The following is a 16,746-nucleotide window of genomic DNA, read 5'->3' on the forward strand; positions in this document are numbered from 1 at the left end:
ACATGCATAGGAATTCAACTGTTATTAGCAGTTTTGCTCACATTCACTGCATACAATTTAAAATGAATGTAGAACTTCCGAAAGTTCTGCTATGATGGCTAACAGGAAAAATTGGATAAGTATGAGCTTGCCACTGTAATAACAAAATAGAACTCAGTAAAGTTCAGCTCAAATCAGGGACTGGAATGAGCAGATAAAGACTGTAAGTCTGATTCAGACCTGGACTTCCTCGACTTTGATTCATAAGGTCTGTGTTGCACTCTGTTGCCACTGTCTGCATTCTCATCATGAATCGTATATTCATGAATACCTTACACAGCTTTTTACCAACTTTATACCAACTGTCACCAACTGATACAACTGATTTCTATGCCCGCATGTCATTAAAGTTATAAGTGAATTTTGGATTTTGAATTTTGGATTTTGTCTTGAATGAGACTGAGACATCATGGGACTTTGAAACCCTACCCCCAAAAAACACAAAGATAGAATATATCAGTAATTAAACACATTTATTCACTTCCGATTTTTTGTTATACTTTTTTTGGCCTTTCTGGGTCTCTTTCTCCTTTTAAAAAAAGTAAGTAAAACAGTAAAAGAAACAATAATTTTATCCTATTTCTAATTACAAAACAATTAGGATCAGATCACCCAAAACCCAGAAAGGTGTGTATGAGCACATGAGTTTTTACATAAACATAGTTTTACTTAAACAATAGGACAGCAACTGCAGAGTTGCTAACAATTGTATAATGCAAACATACAGTATATAAACAATTGCTGTTTAATTTAACTTTATAGGTAATATGCAAACAACATAAGAGGGAAAAAACTTGAGGGAGAAGGCAGAGGGAAATCGAAAAATTCCTATGTTCATTTGTCATATATTGCTGGCTATACTTTATACTAATTCTCATCAAAATTAAGTTGATTGTATGGGAATTATTTTGCCGTAGCAGTACACTGAACACAGTATGTTCCTATAGCAAAAAATATGTCGTGTGCATAAAAGCTGAAGAGAGTGTGGGCGGGGTGTGTGGGTGGCCAGGTGGGATGGTTAGTGGGTGGATCTCATTCCAAAAAGTGTGTTGAATATTCCACAAATTGGTGCGACATACACAGAAAAGGAGTGGAGAGAGACCTTGTGTAAAAATGGAACACAGCAGACACTGGTTAACAGGCAGGTTTAGGGATTGGTTATCAAGAGGGAGGATAAGGAGTGGTGAGGAGCATGAGGCCACACAGAGGTGAGGAGGGAAACTGAATGGTGAGGTTATTGTGTCTCCATCAGTTAAAAGAACAGGGCAAAAGAGACCATTGGTGCCACCAGGAGCAGGAGGCTAACACCGGTGCTGCTGGCGCTGTTGCACATGTCACCCTCACAACAGCTAATTTCTGTTCCTATGGCTCCTGCTGCCTGGGCAGATGTTATACCTGAGCACATGGTCTTGGAGGTGCAGCCCTTCAAGGTCATCTTCTTACCTGCTGCATCCACTATGAGAACGAAAACAATGTTAGTGACTGGGCTTAATGCTTTACCATGTCTAGCTGCATCACTAAACATTCCTATGAGCTGAGGAATGTGAAATATTAGAGTGAGTCGTCTGATGCTATAGGCCTGTTACCTGTTGTTGAGATGCAGCGGTCCTCATCCCCCAAGCAGCTTAGAATGCTGTTGCATTCCCCCTTTTCATTGCAGCCATAGCACTTTTTACCATTGGGAGACGGGACACGGGGCGCTGTAAGATAAAACTTATATTGTTCATAGTGCTACCATACATTAGATATATAAAATTTGAATGATCTCCATGGGGAAATTGTGTCGTTGCAGCATCAAAGAATTAGCCTTGTCGAGCGATTCAGAGAAAAACTGGGGTGATGCTCTAGTCAACAGCTTGGCTTGTTCTAGCCATAGGTTCTAGCTAGCAACAATCGAGCCAATCAGCGCCTTTGTGGGCGGGACTAAAGTTTGAACCGTTTGTGCAACGGTTGAAATCACCCCGTTAACCAACATATTGTCTTTGCCAAGATGGTATTTTTTGTCAAAAACTACCAACATTCTTTGTGAAGTTAGTAAATAGCCTAAGCCCAGCATCAACTGTAAATAAAGTCAGAGCAGCCGGATCGGTCAGTCACTAGTGATTGGTTCAGGGAAAATCCCCGCCTCCCCGCCCCCATCACACACACACAGAAAACAGCTAAGGAGTCAGGCTCGACAACAAAATGCCCATTCAGTTTGAATATCACGCTATCAAAGAATAGGATAGGCTAGCCTACTATAGATAAAAATAGAACAAATAATGAGTATTGAAGATAATGCTTCAAGTAATTACAACAAAAGAATATCTTGAGAATAATACAACAAAAAATTTATATTAGGCCTACAGTGTCTTAATTGACAAATTTACAGATTAAAGGTATGGGCGGAGATTGCGGGGTGCGCATCTGATTATCAAAACACAGCAAATATAGGGAAGTTACCAGGGACATTTTGGGAGTTGCAGAGGTCAGTGGAGCAACACTTGGTGCTTATTGTGGTTCTGGAGACTCCAAAGTTGACCGAGCCGCTCAGACACTGATCAGCCACAGCACAAGACTTCACGTTGACATTGGCGAGTTCTGTACCACCTGCACAACAAACAGCAGCCTTTGTCAAATTATGTCAAATGCCAAAGAGTCTTACTTGCTGAAAGAAAAACCATGCACTACTACATACCCACAGATGAAACGACTCTTACTGATGAACATTGACCGAGCGAGGAACAATCTTTGGATGTGTCTGTGCAGCTTCCAGAGAGTCCAGGGATGCATTCATGACATGTCAGGGTGTAGGCTGAGAGAACAGGCGAACAAGTCAGACAAGTTAAAAATGAACTTTTTCCAATTTAAACATGTAGAGTCTGTTCTATAGCTCACTGAATTAAATTTTTTTTTACTAAAATACAGCTACCTTTACATCCAGAGCAGTTGAATGTTTATTCGACATGTTTCAACGTTCTAAAATATCTTTCGGCAGAAAAAATAGGCTATAAGGCACTCTTCCCATCCAAAAAGTAAAAATAGCCAATAAATAATAAAGGCTTTTTATTGTAAGGTACCAAGGCTAGTTAAAGTGGAGTAATGTAGCCTACCTTTCTTAAGTTTCAGTGTTAAAAAGTGTTCTGTCACTCAAACTGCAATGAGCACCTCTCCACTGAAGCCAAAGCAGCATTGCTCTTTCGTAAATTGGTAAATTCTAAAATTCTACCTTTGAATCCAAAGAAGTTGACTGTTTTATAACTTGTATTCTAAGTCAAAACCCTTAATACTCAAAGGAAAACAGATAACGAGTTTAATAAAAAACAAAAACAAAACTTGCCTTTGGGGAGAAGCACACTCCCAAGGATCAGTATAAGCAGATGCATTTCAGGATGGCGGGTGGAGTCCAAGTAGCTCAAAGTTTGGGCAGTTACAGCTTTAAGTAGTTCTGCTAAGTAGGAGTGGTCTCAGGATGACATCCATCGTCCTTGATAAACACAAATTTGACTGTTAAATCTAATTTACTTTGAAGATGGAAATGTGTACAGCAAGTTGAAAATATAATCTAACCTATATGAGGGTCTTTGTTTTGTATCCTGTTGCCAAGCACTTCCACTTACTTTCTTATTAATGCACCTGTAAATGGCAAATTTATTTACACATGCATATTTAAAACATGTTTTGCATATTTTAACAAACTTTTAAATATAGGGTTAGATGGGTGAGATGGGTTTCATATACAGGCATTTCCCCATAAACACTGTTTATCATTCTCCAACGTCAGAAACTTTAAGTAAGCCCCGGACGTTACTGTGGTGGCAATATTTCCAGTTGCCACATAAATCTGTCAACATGTACTTCGAGAATAAGGCGTGTTCAGTAACGGTAAAAGTCAGGTACTGACGTGGCAGGGGCAAGTGTGAAACACGTGAAACACTGGTTGATACATTTTAGCATTTTACACACAAAAAAAATACACCTTGACAATGTGATTTTCTTCTTTTTGCACTGCTCATGTTCAGGGTCAAAATTAAGTAAACACCAACACAAATTGTCACCGCAGTAAAGGATTCTGGTGGTGAAGTTTTCAGGGCTCTTTCTAAATTGTTTGAAGGTTGTGCTGGGGTGCCACTGATCAAAAACACTGATCACTTACAGATTTCACGTTAGTAACTTTATCCCATGATGCATATTTGATGCGAATACAGCATAGACCATGAAATGGCAATGCCCCTACCAACAAGGCAAGAGTAGTCAATAGTTTGAAAAGCATGATAGTGATGTTAGATAATATAGACAAGGTCTTCTCAATAACCAAATATGATCCAACTATATACATCCTAAAAACATCCTAAAACTGCCTACAATTGCATTTAGACAGGGCGCCCTTAGAGATTACCCCAAATTGTTCATCATTAGTAGTGATTAGCACTGGCCTTCGAGCAGATGAGTGGACCAAAATGATGCCATAAAAAGCACCACACAATTTAAGAACCACAAATGGAAATCTTTGTCCTTGGGTTTCCTTATATTTTGAATTTACCCTGTATGTGATGAGTACTAAGAGACAAATTGTTTTATATTGTATGCTTTAATGAAAAAAAAACAAAAAAAAACAATAAAAACATCAACACATTTTGTTTAGACATGTACAGAACACAAGAGCAAGTACAGAACGCATGAGAAATTTGTTAAACAAATTGCTCATGTTGCCCTAGGGTAGGGATAGGCAACTTCGTGTCATGGAGCGCCAAGAGGTTACACTATTTCATTCCAACTGGACACTACTGATTGGCACACCTTCAACCACGGATGAGGAAGTCATCAGTGAAATCACCTGGTGTAGTGGTTTGGTGGAGGGTATGTGCAACTCTTCACCACCAACAGGTCTACCGCTTTAACCATTCCCTCCTGTGAGGTGCATTTGTCCATGTCCATTTTCAGATCCACCTTTCTCTTTGTGTGACTCTGTTATAGGACTGAGGACCACCAGTTTTTCTCGGGGGTGATGGTGCTGTATCGTAGCAGTTCAACCAAGGCGCTAGGACAGCAGGCGGCTGTATTCAGAGAGGGCCGAGGACTTTTTCACCCCGTCCCAGATGCGAGCTGCATAGTGAAACCTGCAACAACAGCACAACTCATTTATATAAGATCTCAATTTCTATTCACCTGTATGAATCTCATGTGCTTTTTGTTTCAAGGTAGATATGTTGTTATGAATGACGAGTGATTAAAGTAGAGTGTGTTGAGTCTCTGTTTCCTTTACCAGTTCTTCTCAGTGAGGATGGTGTGTGACAGCTGACAGCGGGGCATGGCTAGTATTTGGCTGCGGAGCTTGGAGACCATGGTGGAGAAGGTAGGGTGTCCTCTGTACCCCGGTAGAAAAGAGAAGAGCGGGGACGTCCCAGACCCTAAACATGATGCAATGGCCACAATCATGTTTTCAAATAAATTACTTGACTTCAATCAAATGATTAATTTAAATGCTATACAATCTATAGAAGAAAAGTGGAGTTAGGTCTTAGGGGAAGACCGACAAATTTTGTATAACCTGCTTTCGTAAGAGCATCTTCCCCTTCATTCTCCTGCAGAGGCAGCAGGAACATGTTGACTTCAGTGTCCAGATAGTCCCGCCCCAGGCCAGGGAAGATATTGCAGTCGAGCATGGATAATGTGCCTGAAACCAGATACCAAACCAACGGCAGGATGAGCACGGGCATGTCGCAATATCTGACGCAAACTGAAACCTAAGGAAATTAAACCTAAGGGGGGGCTAACCTAAGGGGGGGGGCCTTAAGTTTCATTTCTTGTTCTGTGTGTGTGTGTGTGTGTGTGTGTGGTGGGGGTTGGGGGGGCTCCTTAGGTTTCATTTCTTGTTCTATTATTTTTAAATGTGAAAGTTAAGCCCACTTGGGTTTCAAACCTCTCCGGCACATGCCCTTTTTTGTTTGTTTGGTGTTTGGTGCGAACAAATAAAACCTAAAACCAAAACCTAAACCTAAACCCTCAAAATGTATTTATGTGTGAGTAGTAGATTCTCTCTGTGTGAGTTTTTAACCTTTGTATTTGAGATGAGAATGGGCCATCAATTTGTCCACCACCATATGCATTTTCTTGAGATTCCTAGGGCAGAACTCGTCCCGCCTGGCTTTATTCTGCAGGAACACTAGATGGAGGAGGAATAAAATAGAAAGGAGCTTTCATTTTCAGTATATCAAGTGTGTTGGTGTGTGTGGATGTGTGTGTGTGTGTGTGTGTGTGAGCGTTTCTGCACAGAAAGGTCACCTATATGGGGATAGTACTCAGCTCCATCATCACTGCTTGAAGAGCCAGTGCTGTCATGGCTTGCTGAGGGAGTGGAGGGCTTCAGCATCTCAGCAGTCTGAAGGAACCTACCCAGAAACATGTCACAAAATTTTCAGCACATGGTGAGAGGTTTCAAATGGGCCACAGCCACAAAGTGTGGTATAATACCCCGCTCTATTTCTATGGGAAAAACAAAAAATAATTTTCTGTGGTTGATTTTTCTGTGTTCTATGGTGTAAATAATAGTCGTCACCTTTTCACAGGTATCAGAGACCTCCATTATCATTAAAATGTTTATTTTCTGGAAGTCACAAAATGCAAACTAGCAAACTTCCGTGCAAGAGAGGAGTCATGCTAGCATTTTGAGACTTCAAGAAAAAACATTTTAATGATCATGCTGTTGTTTGACAACCGTGAAAAGGTAACGTCAAATTATTTACACCATATACATTTCACATCGATTATTAGAACACAGAAAAGGCAACCACAGAAAATGTCGATTTACTGTTTTGCTCATAGAAATTGAATAGGATTTCGCTCTTGTACCGCACTTTGCAGGTGTGGCATTTTGCCGCGTCATCGCCATTCTAATCTATACAAATAAACAACCTTATAAAATGAAAACAATTGTATAATGTGAAAAATTCTCAGCTGCATTTGTAGGACTCGGCGCTAGATGCTGGCTATTTAGAGTGTTCTTATTTACAGTTAATCAGCTACATTTTCACAATTCTTTACAGTTTACATATGTTCAGTTCCAACTCATCACATTGTCTGGCCAACATTTATCTGATTTGAACTTATGAATCCATATCAGAGAGCAAGAATGAAAACAAGAATGAAAACAAATCCGGTTATTTTTATACTATTATGAATAGGTGTTCATAACATGAGGAACAGTGTACTGTCCTGTGTGTGTTGGCATATGCATCACATACACTACACTTCATTCAGTCACAGCATAGCTACTAATTTTCCATTTCAAAATTACATACTGTTTAAAGACTTTTTGTTGAATGAATTTAAAGATTTTGGTCATTAGTCATTGGTTTAATATGATGTATGCTGTTCATGCCTGGGCGATGTAATTCTCAAATAGGCCATATCTGACTATAGCCAAATCTTTTTCTTTACAACAAATATACAGTAATATGTGAATTGAATTCACAGTGGTTTTACATCCACATAAAATGTGTTTTATACTTTTCCATAATTATTATGCAAATTCCCAAACTTTCCAAAACCGGTAAAATATCACATTTGGTGTCCATACATTTCTAGACTCTATAGGCCAGTGTAGCTTACTTTCTTTTTAACAGCAAACTGTTGGAATGCATTTATACTGTAGCTACAATTAAAACCAAAACCTCATCTTGCAAGACAAAACAGGATGTACAAAATGGGGAAGGCATTCAACTGTTCAAAAGAAGAAATGAGGTTAGAACTGTGGTTTGACAAGTTCCACTGTGCTTTCCATTCCCATCACAGAAATAAAAGAGATATGACAAAAAGTATACCTCTGGGGTCTGTGGGTACCCCAGTTGGTGAACTGTTGTGTGAACTGTCACAGTTGTGTGAACTGTCACAGTTTTAAAATGTGTGAATTTAGTAAAAAGTACAGCCTGTACAGTCTGCTAGAGTGAATTGTGACATCACGCACTGTAGGCTGGCTCCATAGGATCCCATTATAAAGGCTGAAAAAAGTATAAAACTTAAACTGCAATTTCTCAAAAAGTACAAATGGTATCAAAAAGCTGAATAAGAGTAATAAAGTACTAAAAGTGGTACTAAAAGTTTCTAGCTTAAAGTATGAAAGAATAGTTAGAGTTCAAAGTGGGCATGGTTTGAACAGTCCTCCCATAGATTTACATTGTAAAAAAAAGGCTAAAAAGGCATTTGGTAGGATCATATTTAGGTGATTTTCAAAACTTTCCCCTCATACAATTCCTTAGGACTTTTTTCTCTCATTCAGAACATATTGAGTACACAAAATCTATTGAGTTTGTATTTGTTGCAATTTGGGAGAGGTTGGCCCACATTTTTGGGAAAAATGCCTCGACGTTAACTTTGTTTAAAAGCAAAATCAAAATATATATCTGCTACCACTAAGATGGCTTCAGTGATTATGCTCAACTACCAGACAAGTAATATACAGCCTGCAGAATGATAATTTTTAGTAGTGTATGACAGTTAATTCAGTAAAAATGTACTTTTGATGACAATTCTGACAGCTCATGAAAAGAATAGTATACCTCAGGCAAGTGGCTTGACTATTAGGCTAGAAGTATTTTACATCCCTGGTCATGATTAAAACGAAAGTCATCCTGTTCACATAGTCCTGAATCGAGGATTGCGTACTGAACAGGGTGGGTTTTTTTTGTGGTCTTTTTTGTTTTTTACATATACCATCCCACTCGTAGTGTGATGCATGAGTATCAGCACATTTTAGATAAGTAGTCTGTCATCTTCAACGGGTCTTAAAATTTAATTTGGCAATAAATAATGTTTTCTGAAACAGTACTGAAAACATACAACAATGAAAACTCTCCAGGGAAGATAACAGGGGAGATCTCTTTTATAAGAGGGACCTGGCCAAGAAAAGCAGCATCAATGACAGACACAAAGGTTAGAGACACACAACATAAAACAATATGAAGCATAAACACAACAAATAAAAAATAACACCAAGTTAGGAGCAACATTGGCTTATAACAAAAGAGATCAGTTGAAGTCCACCAAGTCCATATGCAGAGTCAATCCAAGCCAAGACATTAAATCATGCAAAACAGCAGCAACTTCTTATAGAGCTTTTCACCACAGTTTTAAATTCTCAGTTTTAAATTCATGTGACATGAAGCAAGGGTATGCCTCACCCATGTGCACAGCCACACATACATACTGACTTTGCTAACATTTGTTTTCTATAAGTCTCATTCAAAGAATTGCAATATTGGCCTTATGAAAAAGTAGAAGTCAAATATCCTCTCAAGCTACAAGATGAAATTCTCAACATTCCTGAGGGGAGGTGAACTTTTAAAATGTCGTCAGAGCCTTCATATGAGCCTTTTCTCCTGTGTGTCTAGGCAGTAGGTATATCGCAGCTCTATAGCAGATGGAAAGTTACCTACCTGTAGAGGTTTATGTCAGCAAACCAGTCTTGAACCACTATAACCACATGGCACACTGTGAACAGGAAGGCGGCAATCTGAAGAGACTGTTGACACATTATAGAAAGAGTTCTCATGTGCTTTGATGTGAAGGTGCATGTATAAAAGAAACAATGAATTAAAGAATTTAAAGTACATTTTTCTCCTCAGCAGTTACAATTTTATGGGAAGGCTAATGGGTAACTAGTAATTATGGCAGCAATATGGCGACCGGGCTAAGTCTAGCCATTTAGTAGTTTACGGGAGAAAAAAGGAAATTTTTTGTATTCATTCAGAATTCTTTGTAAGCCTATATAAAATCTAAAACAATAGCAAAAAGAGTTTAGTGAGGGGAAAGAAAGAAAGAAACCTTTAAAAAATTAAAGGTTTTACAATTTATATTAAAAAAAAAAACATTTGAGAAAAAAATCAGAAAAAAAATCCCATGCATACTTAATCATTTTGAAAATATTTCTATACAATTATTTTGAATGTGGTTCCTCTCTAAATAAGTATGCTAAATTTCCCATTCATTTCTATTATGAAATGACCACAGAATTAAAAAAAAAAAACATTTACAGTAAAACATTTCAATGCACTGTGGGCTCAATTTTTGATGTATCAAAAATCTGAATTGATATTTTGTCGGGGACAGTCTGAAGATGCCGTGTACCAAGTTTGGTGTAAATTGAACGTAAAATGTGGGAGGATATATATAATAGGTTTCATTAGTTTTACAGTTTTTGAGAAAATGAGAGTGATGGACTTCATAATTTGCACTAGGTTGCAGCATATGAAAGTTTCTTCTCATTTGAGCCAACATTTTGGTGAAAGTTGCAAAGCTGTAGCACGTACGGCTGATTTTTCATGAATTTTCAAAGTTTAGGCGCTTGCTACAGCACCACCATGGGGAGAATTGGCACCAAACTTGAGCTGGACTGCTGTGCAAAATGTTGTGCATATTCGTTCATGGGAAGGCAGTTTTAGTCAGAAGAAAGAAGAAGAAAGAAGGAAGAAAGAAAGATAATAGCAGTAAAAACAATAGGCTACCAACCCTGTGGACCCGGTCGCCTAACAACTGTTTTAGCCCAATGCCCTCTGCAGGCCAAATACTGACCTGCATCTCTATATACGTGTGAGGAAGGTTATACTCTGGAGGCAACTTCCGATCATTGTTGATGAGATGGTCCAAAATAGAGGGGCTGAGGATAGGCTGAAGAAACAAATTTCATTCATTTTCCAAGGCTGCATTTTACTTTTCACAGTTCATAACTTACTCACTTTTAACATTCTGACAGCAAAGTGAACATCTGAGAAGTGGCTAACAGATGACATCATACAGTACAGCCAAAGAAAGAGAGAAGCTCCCACAATTTAAATAGTCCTTGATTCTTACCTGTGTATCCAAGAAGATGACTCTCTCCTGTGTGATATAGAAATCAATCCCAGTGCTCTGGTTTCCTCCTCTTTCCTTGATTTCTTGCGTCTGGGCTCTGAATACATAGCCCCTGTGCAAGCAAGCACACATGTCAATGTTAAAAACATAGAACACAAAATGTCCTCCCTCACTCATTCTTTCAATCTGCCATTCTGTCAGTGCAAGTACACATGTATGTTTATTTCAGATGTTTTCAGAACCTAACAGCTGGGAATGGGAAGTATTTTTCACAGATCGATTACATAATTTAAAGTGACCAAACTGATGAAGCCAATGGAACAGGCTGATTTTAGAACTTCTATTAACAGTACACATTGTATAGGTTGTAAAAGCATGAACTGTTTTGGCAGCACTGCTTCTAAGAAGGAAAAGATCAACTGGCCAATAATCGTGAGCAACAGGAATATAAAGTGAACAGAAAGCCAAATTAGACCTAACTGACAGTCTGCTTTCCAACTGTGTGCCTATCAATTAAATGAGTGCAAACTGTTCCTGGGTGTTACAGACATTTGTATGAAACTCGTAACACATTTTGCTTCCTGATAAGCTATAATAACTAGTGTGGAGTTTGGGTGCTACAGGGTATTATCTACAAACCTTAAATGTGTCTGTATTCTGCTTTTTAGATTACTTTTCAAGCCCTCATGATCAAAACATTCAACTTTTTTTGTTGAATGTATGTTGTCATTAGGATAGTGCTAATTCCTCCCAGTGCACTCTTGTGGAAACCAATAAAGATACATGTATTACCTGTGTACCAATTTAGACAAAGGTGTGAAAAAGCATTGGAAATTCAGCAACTAGGCACAAATTGCAGAGTAATTTGTGATGCAAAATGCTGCATGTAGGATTTTAACTGGTACAAATAGGCAAAATCCCATCACTCCACTTCTGGCATCTCTTCACTGGTTACCTGTAATTGATTTGAAGATCTCACTGATTATGATTTTAAAGCCCAGTTAGGTCTGACTCCAAGCTATATTGCAGACTTTTAACCCTCTATGAGCCAGTGTGTAGCTTCAGATCCTCAGGCAGGGGCCGTGTAGCTGTTGTAGCTCCCTGAGAAGCTTAGGGTAGTAGAATCAGTATCCACTTTGACATCACTTCAAAAAACCTATTTTTGAAAAACTGGCTTTCATGTGATGTATTTTATCCTATTAGTATAGTTTTTACTGTCTAATCTTATCATTTTACCATATTTCTTTGAATTTTTTTTATGAGTATGTTTGCTTTTATTTGATTGTTAAATCATTCTGTAAACCCTTTGTAAAAGTGGTATACAAATAAATGTTATTGTTACTTTATTGATAAATAAAATGTAATAACTCATTAACCTATTTGATCCATCAGTTCAAACTTGAGCCAATTAATCATGCCCATCCCTACCAACTCTACCTTTGGTCTTCCTCAGGTGTGTTGGCAGATAACAGCGACATGATGGTGGATTTCCCAGTTCCCTGCAGGCCAATGACTCCCACTACCAACATATCTGTCTGGTCCCTCAGGTACTAGAACAACAAAACACAACTGTTGCTGAACAGTAACTGTATTAGACTCTGATGAATTTCCATATAGAAAATATAATGTAATACTTCAAGCAACAGCTACACAATCACAGAAGTGAATTAACTGATGACTCACCTCCATGGCGCTGTCACACCAATTCATCTGATCATCCACTAGCTTGATGCTGTGCTTCATTTTCTCTGGAGGAAGTAGTTTCGACTGGCCAATCACGGCTGCAAGTCACATGAATGGATTTGAGATGTGCATTTAAAATCTATGCAGCTGTCATTTTGCCTTCATGTGTGCATCCAGGAGAGGATTTATCACGTAAACAGTACAGGAAAAAAACGACAGGACAATGTGTGAAATCAGTGTTAACTCACGGTCCACAGCGATGCTTGATGCAGAAGCACCCATTCCTCGGTTTTGGATCTGGTATACCGGCTGGGTGGGGCGCTGTCCTTCCCTCTCCAACTTGGACGGCCCAGCACCAGAAGGCAGAGGGGCCGCCTCTTGAGGGGTCCCCGGCTTCCCTCCATCCTCCCTGGCTTTGATTAGCATGATGGGCTTCTCCAGGGCAGGGGCTCCGCTGACGGGCGCGTTCTGAGAGGGCTTGGACTACAAAGGGATCCAACCGCACAAGTCAATAGATAACGCTACCTACGGGGTAGCAAATAACAACTGAAAACATATCTTTTTAATCACGCTTTTAACTAGCAGCAGCCTGTTGACCATTCTTAACTATTTTAGATATTTGCTATCTTTATTTATTATTTTTACTTTTTTATTTGTACCGTCTTCCCTTTCTTAATTAAATTGTTTTATTGCTCTTTTATCACTAGTTGCACCCTTTGATTTGTTATTCCTTTTTTTTTTTTTTACTTTATTTATTTTATCTGTAATTTTTCTTTTTACATACAGCACTGATTTGGTGCAGCGTTTGTTTGGCAAGGTGGGCTTATGTTTCTCCCTGTACATTTCAAATGTGTTTGTGTCAGCTTTAGCTTATGAATGTCTTAAGCCCATAGACTGCAGTTTTGGCATAGTGGTCTGTCTGATGCATTTTATGTATGAAAGGTGCTACACAAATAAAGTTTATTATTATTAATATAATAATTATTATAAGCAAATATTTCAGATATGCCTACATACCCTTTCCCCAGGGGGTTTCGCCAGTATGATGGGAGTCTTCTGAAGGAGTGGACCTGGGGGATCCTCGCTCCCATCCTGAAGCAAGGAAGAACTGAGTCACTATCCCAATTGCATACAGCTATTTTAAGACTAGTCTAAGCCTTAGACTGGTCTTAGATTCTCAGGTTGGACTAGGCTAATTAAGACTGTCTGTTACTTAATTTACTTAAATTACAAATGACTTATTTTGAGGTAGGAAAGTTAGCCACCTTCCCCCTGGCTAAGCTTGGGTTAAGAACTTTGTTGTTATGGCAACGAGTTTGTAACTGTCAGAGTGGGAAGTTTAAATACTGTAGTTGGCTATTTCATACAAGATGGCAAATCTTTGGATTTTGGAAAGACCTGAACAAGAGAGAGAGTCTTTAGAGACAGAAACAAGCCATTAGAGATCTAAAACAATCAAGAAGTAGGAACAGGTAATATACGTTAAGTGTCTATAGCAAGTTTGACTAAAGGTCACATTTAAGTCTAAGACTAGGTCTATCTTTATGCAACTGGACCCTACAAAAGCAAAAGCAAAACAGTCAAATAAACATGCCTTTACGTCGTGGACAACCTCGTTGGTGTGAACATGTGTTCATACATTACCCTGCGCTCTCTGGGGGGGTATTCCCGATCCCGACTGGGACCAGAGAGGTTTTGCCCCGGAGGACCTGCATCCCTGTCTCCCCGGCGTCGCCTCCTCCTGCGTCCCTGTCCGTACATCCCGGGTTGACTGTGGCCGGACTCTGACATGCCGCTGCTCACCTGATATTACACTAAAACACGACAGCTGTTGGCATTAGAAAGCTAGCATTAGAATCCCAGTCCGCCCAGTAACTTAACGAGCTAACAGTAACGTCAACGTTAATGTCGCTGTAACGTTACCGAAGCGAAAGATTTGTTCTCAGCGGTAATGTTAGCAAGCAGTCCTGCAACCGTGACTTTGTTTAATGATTTAATTTTTTCCCTGGTAACTGCGTGTTCAGTCTGCCTCCAGAAGACTTGTCAATAAACGTAAATAACGATAGCATACACTTTCCGTCAGCGCGCATGTTTTGCAATACGACGTTACCCGCTTGAGTACGATAATGGAGTTTGGTTGCGAATATTACCGCGCTGGAAGAAACTCCACCCACCTGGCATTCAGATTGTTGACAATCAAACGCACCGCGTTCGTCTGTCAAATGATCTCGTTAAGAAACATCCTAATGAACTTTGTAGTTCCGGCCTTGTACTAAAGCTTCACGCCTGTAGATGTTACCGTATATAGCATACAGAGGAAGATATGGCATCCTGTCATTTTCGTGTGCTTCTGTGCCTTTTGTTTGTATTGGCAGCGAAGTACTTTGTAAACTTTGTTTGAGAAGTTCACTACAAATAAAGTTAATATTATAGTTTGAAACGTTAGGGGTGTTATTTTGTAGCCATAACACTTGCTTTGACAAACCCCCCAGTTGCATGGACAACACCATTTTAATGATCATGTGATGTCTTGGCCTGAGATCTCTACTTAAAGGTATAGTTCACCCATACATAGGCCTAGACAACAAGTAGCCTACCATTTAGGATACCTAAAAAAATAAAAAAATAAAAAAGAGTAGGCTACTCATTATCCAAGACGCCTTCAAAGGCCCTAAAATTTATTTTCAAATCGAGAAGTCATGCTTATTCTAAACCTGAATACTTTAGAAATATTTTTGAGGGCATTCATAAATTCACATTGCTTTACATCTAAATCACTACTGACTAAATCACTGTAGCCTAATTTTCGAATAGGGGGTTAAGAATTTTTAACATGAAAGTTGCGAGAAATGGTCTCTGATGCATTCTGGGAGTTGTAGGCCTCATAACTCCACCTCTTCCGGCTACAACAGGATATTTGGAAGATAGCAATGGAGGCGACATCAACAACATGACACTGTCTTCAAATGTGAAAATCTCATAGTCATAGGTGCTGAATATTTCTGTGTTAATGTCACCTGTACAGCTAAACGCGCGTCAGAGATGAATATCGATTAGAGCCGGCTCCTTTCTCCTAGGCTCAGTCATTACAGATATAATCGATTATAAATATATGTTTTATAAGTAACTGACTCGGACTAACATCACCTCTTAGTTTGGCTGAATCCACAAATTGTTTCACCGTCGCTCTGTGCAGCTGCAGGCAGCAGTTTTTGACCCAGTAGGTCTTGTGGACAGAGGTACGTAAAGTTTTCCTGAGCTGGTGAGAGCGAAAGTCTCCTGAGTCTTCTGTTTTTAGCGGCTCACCTGCAATTCCTCCGTCTTCGTCAACGAAAATACACGTTGGCGCGGGAACCAGAACTGCGAACCAGCTTTAAAAGTTCTTTGACAGACTGAAATAAGTGCTGATTTGTGGGGCGAGTGTATGCCGAGTGGAGGAGTGGACCCTGCCGTTGTAGAGGCTCTTAATTTAGGCTGTTTTACGAGGTGTGTGCTAAACAAGATAATGTTATACTGGCAAATTTGGCACGCAGGTTGACGTGACGTTATCAAAGATAGAAAAAGCGATCAGGGCCAAGTTAGGCCCAAGCCTGATGTGTTCATGTTAAGACTGAATATCTGCTGTGATGCAATAGATAAAACTTAGCATGCATTTATTCATAAACATTCCCACTGTCTATAAGTGATGCTGTCAATCCTCCTTTGAAATGCAGCTCAGCCAGAGGGAGCCCGGTTCAGCTCTACATGTCTGAAGACTCGAGCAGTGATGAAGACTGGTGTGCATCAGCAGACAGGCTGGCTGTTGGTGCAGACCTGGGGGAGAAATGTTGGGAGTGTGGAAAGAGATTCCAGTGCATACAAAGATTGATGTCACACTACAAAAGCCACGATGTCCAGGCCACCTGCCACATCTGTAAGGTGACTTTCCGGCGCATGACGTCACTCTCCACACACCTGGATAATGCACACTCGCCCTACTGCAAAAGGTGCAATCAGTGGTTTAGCAATGTATGGGAGTGCAACAAGCACGCAGAGACACATTCAACGAGCTGGGCACCTTTTGAAGGAACTCCCTCTCATAGTTACATAATCGTATCTCAGGATCAGAACAATGACAAATTCCATAATGATTTGACCGACTCTGAAATGGCTCCACTATCTCCCTCCGAAGACGCCCCACCAAATGAGGGTTACACA

General features: G+C 39.6%; 2 protein-coding genes across 3 annotated transcripts; both read right to left on the bottom strand.

Annotated features, from left to right (window-relative positions):
• Positions 1 to 495: 495 nt before the first annotated feature.
• On the bottom strand, positions 496 to 3,418 carry LOC139663857 (phospholipase A2 inhibitor NAI-like). Its single transcript, XM_071542623.1, has 5 exons — positions 3,359 to 3,418; positions 2,717 to 2,833; positions 2,482 to 2,628; positions 1,626 to 1,739; positions 496 to 1,494 (listed from the first exon to the last, which is right to left on the bottom strand). The coding sequence occupies exons 1-5, from the start codon at positions 3,402 to 3,404 to the stop codon at positions 1,292 to 1,294; spliced, it is 627 nt and encodes a 208-aa protein (XP_071398724.1). The 5' UTR covers positions 3,405 to 3,418; the 3' UTR covers positions 496 to 1,291.
• A 1,172-nt stretch (positions 3,419 to 4,590) lies between these two features.
• Positions 4,591 to 15,830, bottom strand: LOC139663904 (nonsense-mediated mRNA decay factor SMG9). Of its 2 annotated transcripts, none has more exons than XM_071542684.1 (14): positions 15,697 to 15,830; positions 14,194 to 14,363; positions 13,567 to 13,641; positions 12,798 to 13,032; positions 12,550 to 12,647; positions 12,304 to 12,416; positions 10,867 to 10,978; positions 10,588 to 10,683; positions 9,453 to 9,538; positions 6,304 to 6,410; positions 6,077 to 6,184; positions 5,570 to 5,695; positions 5,285 to 5,429; positions 4,591 to 5,138 (listed from the first exon to the last, which is right to left on the bottom strand). In XM_071542684.1, the coding sequence occupies exons 2-14, from the start codon at positions 14,338 to 14,340 to the stop codon at positions 5,060 to 5,062; spliced, it is 1,527 nt and encodes a 508-aa protein (XP_071398785.1). In that variant the 5' UTR covers positions 14,341 to 14,363; positions 15,697 to 15,830; the 3' UTR covers positions 4,591 to 5,059. The 2 variants fall into 2 exon arrangements, with proteins under 2 accessions (XP_071398785.1, XP_071398793.1); XM_071542692.1 differs by lacking the exon at positions 15,697 to 15,830 and adding an exon at positions 14,473 to 14,518 and having other exon boundaries at positions 14,194 to 14,377.
• Positions 15,831 to 16,746: the final 916 nt, after the last annotated feature.

Source organism: Centroberyx affinis, unplaced genomic scaffold, assembly GCF_046629955.1.
Source record: "Centroberyx affinis isolate AG114_WGS23_722 - 3 ecotype Tasmania unplaced genomic scaffold, CSIRO-AGI_Caff_v1 ptg000230l_1, whole genome shotgun sequence".
Classification (NCBI taxonomy): Eukaryota; Metazoa; Chordata; class Actinopteri; order Beryciformes; family Berycidae; genus Centroberyx; species Centroberyx affinis.